The sequence below is a fragment of the Laetiporus sulphureus genome (assembly GCF_001632365.1).
Source record: "Laetiporus sulphureus 93-53 unplaced genomic scaffold LAESUscaffold_24, whole genome shotgun sequence".
Taxonomy (NCBI): Eukaryota; Fungi; Basidiomycota; class Agaricomycetes; order Polyporales; family Laetiporaceae; genus Laetiporus; species Laetiporus sulphureus.
The window spans coordinates 1-3,204 of NW_024468533.1; the positions used below are offsets into that span (position 1 = coordinate 1).

A 3,204-nucleotide genomic window follows, 5' to 3' on the forward strand; every position below is an offset into this window, starting at 1 on the left:
CGTTAACACTTCTTAACCTCGTTCATTTTTCACACTGATGCACATTTGCTGTCGCTGGCTTTGTCATGTTCCATAACCTCCCATTCTTCTCACATTGACTCTCAAAACTCGATTCAAATATTTTGGTATGATTTGCCCCGCCGACACATCTTTTTTGACCATAACTCTCTCAAATATAACGATCGTATACGGATCGTGGACCTTTCGTTCGCATTCGTGTCTCCTCAACACTTCTGCCACGCACCGGTCATCTTACCGAGCAGAAGTACTAAGTCATTGATTATCTATGGTCAGTCAGTTGAAATCATTTCTCAGTGCTTCTATCTATGTTCATATGTTGTAATGTCCCATGATTAATCAAATAACAGCTTGCATTGTTACAAAGAAAGATACAAAGGGCACTATACTATATAATAACAGATTAAAGCAGTGGCATAAAAATTTTAAAATAGATCTTCATTATGATTTATTGGGCAGAGCCCTATATCTAAATGATATGCATACAAATATGCTATGTTCATTCATGCCATGTTGCCCATTTTACAGAATTCACAATACTTCAATAATGGGCAATCCAGGATGCAGTACCTCTGGATTATAAGTGACATGTAGTGAATGTGTATAAATTGTTTATACAGTATCATGGATAAGAGAAGAATACTTTTGAGGAACGATTGAATATCTACTGTAAATGTTAGGCTGGTGCTGCCCCAATCACTACTTACGGGCAATGAGAAGCCTTTCAGTTCCAGCGTAGTCAAGTCTGCATTCTGCACAGTACGACTTGTGTGACGGATGAATATATGGCGGCCAGCCAGAATATACTTCTGCGATACATGCAGTCTCGTCATCCGACGTGCTCGCCCCTCTCGATCTGCGCTGTGCCATCGCTCCCCACTCACGGATCGCGATCCGTACCTTCCACATCCATCCCAATCTCACGTGTCTGACCATCACACCCGGACCGCCATGCAGTGTATTCAACATGTACAGTAGTTCTGTAACACCATAAGAAATGGAGACGTAACGTAAATCGCCCAGGCCGCGTACATGGGAGCCGCTTCGCCCACCACACGTCAAGAGCGGCCGCCCGCGGGAGAGACATAACGTCGCACGTTCGAACCTCAACGGGAATGTGCATCTATTGCATGGGTGAACTGAGAACTCACAATGGCGTGAGAGCTCTCGCCCTGATGCTCTGTTCATCCCGACGACTCGGGCTTCCTCTGTGGGCGTGATCCATACATCACAGGCAAAGTAACGGTCCTGATGCATTCGCGCCGCAGAAGGTCGGCTCTGGGCCATCGCAGAACGTCTTGGCCTTGATGCTCGTGTCCGCGCAGGTCGTCTCTTGCGACGTTCGGATCTTCCCTGCATCGCGTCGAAGCGTCGATGCTGCGATGTGTTTGTGAGAGCAGCGTCGGGCTGCCAGCGCGTACCTGTGGTTTATAACTGCCGTACGAGGCTGCTCTGTGGTCGCAGGGCGATGGCAGTTGTGAGACGTGGCGTATCGCTGTCGAAAACAGGCCGTCGTCCACGTTCCGAACAGAGGCGGACGGACCCAGGCTGCCCAGACGCAATGCGAGCGCACGCTTCGTCGGTACATGTATACACGAGATGCATGCAGACTCACCGGCTCCGCATTCGCATGTATGCCACCCAGCTTCTGCTCACCCTCGCTCCTCGTTCCGTGTACGGTGTACCGAGATGGAGGCGACGGAGCTGCGCTGCAGATCTTCACTGCTCCCCAGTTTCTTTGATGCTCAAGGGTGTCGATGCGATGGCGGGCGAGCGCGCATGCGGTGGTGTTGCCGAGTTATGAGTGAGAGAGCAGAGCGGTCGGTGTGTGTGATTGGGCCGGCTGCGCGGTTGTAGAGCAATGCGAAGGCCGATAGTGTGAGCCGTAAGCTGCGATCAAGGATAACCGACGCTACACGCGTTCAGTGTTTGGCTGATGTGAGTGCACGTCTCACGCGTGTCATCGTTTCTGTGCAGCAACCGCACGAAGGCCGTACCGATGTTGCGCTTCAACATTGTCCTGCCCCCATCTTGTCGAGCACGGCGGCATTTGCGAGCTGAACGCCGAGCGACGGTTTCATGGTGGACGCGGCGTATCACCGTCGAAGAACAGGTCGTCGTCCACGTTCCGGACAGAGGCGGACGGACCCAGCCTGCCCAGACGCAATGCGTGCGCACGTCTCGTTAGTGCGTCCATAAATGAGATGCATGCGAAACTCACCAGCTTCGCGTTCGCACATATGCTGCCCAGCGCTCTGCTCATCCTCGCTCCTCGTTCCGTGTACGGCGCACCGCGATGGAGGCGACCGAGCTGCGCTGCAGGTCTTCGCGGCTCCCCAGTCTCTTTGATGCTTGAGCGTGTCGATGCGGCGTCGGGCGAGCCCCCGTGCGTGAGTCGGCTTGGACACCGAGAATAATCGGTGCGCTTGATGGTGGCGGTGCACGATTATAGGGCAGTGCGAAGATGGAGGCAGTCTCGCGGCTGTGGAGGGAGTATACGATGGTGTGAGCCATATGTTAGAATGCGATTGAGGAGGACAGAGGCCTCGCACGTTCACTGTGCACGCGCGCCGTCTTTGTGTCCAGCAAGCGCACGACGTGGTTCAACGGAGGCCGCTCCCATCTTGTCGATCAAAGGCGTCGAATGCGAGCCGAATGTTGAGCGCGGAGAGACCGTCTCAGTCTGCTAGATGCAATGCGAGCGCACGTCTCGGCATCGCTTCTGTGAAAGAGATGATGCGTGCAAACTCACCAGCTTCGCATTCGCGCATCCACTGCCATGCTTATCCTCGTCTGTCTATCGCGCACGTGCACGGAGAGGTGGGCGACCAAGCTGCACCGTACGTCTTGGGTGGCGCCCTGCAGTCTCGACGGATGCTACAGTGCGAGTCGACGCGGCGTTGGGCCAGGTTAAATTCGACCCTCACACCTCCCCGCGCCCTTGCTAGGCCGTCCAGCACCTATCATGGCGAAGCAGGACCAGCGAATGCACGCCGGGCAGAGGACACTCTGCGCGGCCTGAGTTCGCTCGTCATCCTCCTGTCGTGGATCCGACCACGGTCGATATGTCTTGCGTGCGTCCGTGTGCTCGTGAGCCGTGCTGATCAGGCGAGCGCGTGGGCGGCGGATGCGGCAGGCATGCGCTATCGGCGGCGGTTCGTACACCGTGGTGTTATAGAAAGCAGG

The 3,204-nt window shown here is 54.5% G+C and overlaps 1 protein-coding gene across 1 annotated transcript; it reads right to left on the reverse strand.

Annotated features, from left to right (window-relative positions):
• Nucleotides 1-621: 621 nt before the first annotated feature.
• LAESUDRAFT_210323 (uncharacterized protein) lies at nt 622-1,642 on the reverse strand. The gene is made up of 2 exons (XM_040901590.1): nt 1,634-1,642; nt 622-1,566 (listed from the first exon to the last, which is right to left on the reverse strand). Exon 2 carries the CDS (start codon nt 1,375-1,377, stop codon nt 718-720), a length of 660 nt encoding a protein of 219 aa, XP_040763409.1. The 5' UTR covers nt 1,378-1,566; nt 1,634-1,642; the 3' UTR covers nt 622-717.
• Nucleotides 1,643-3,204: the final 1,562 nt, after the last annotated feature.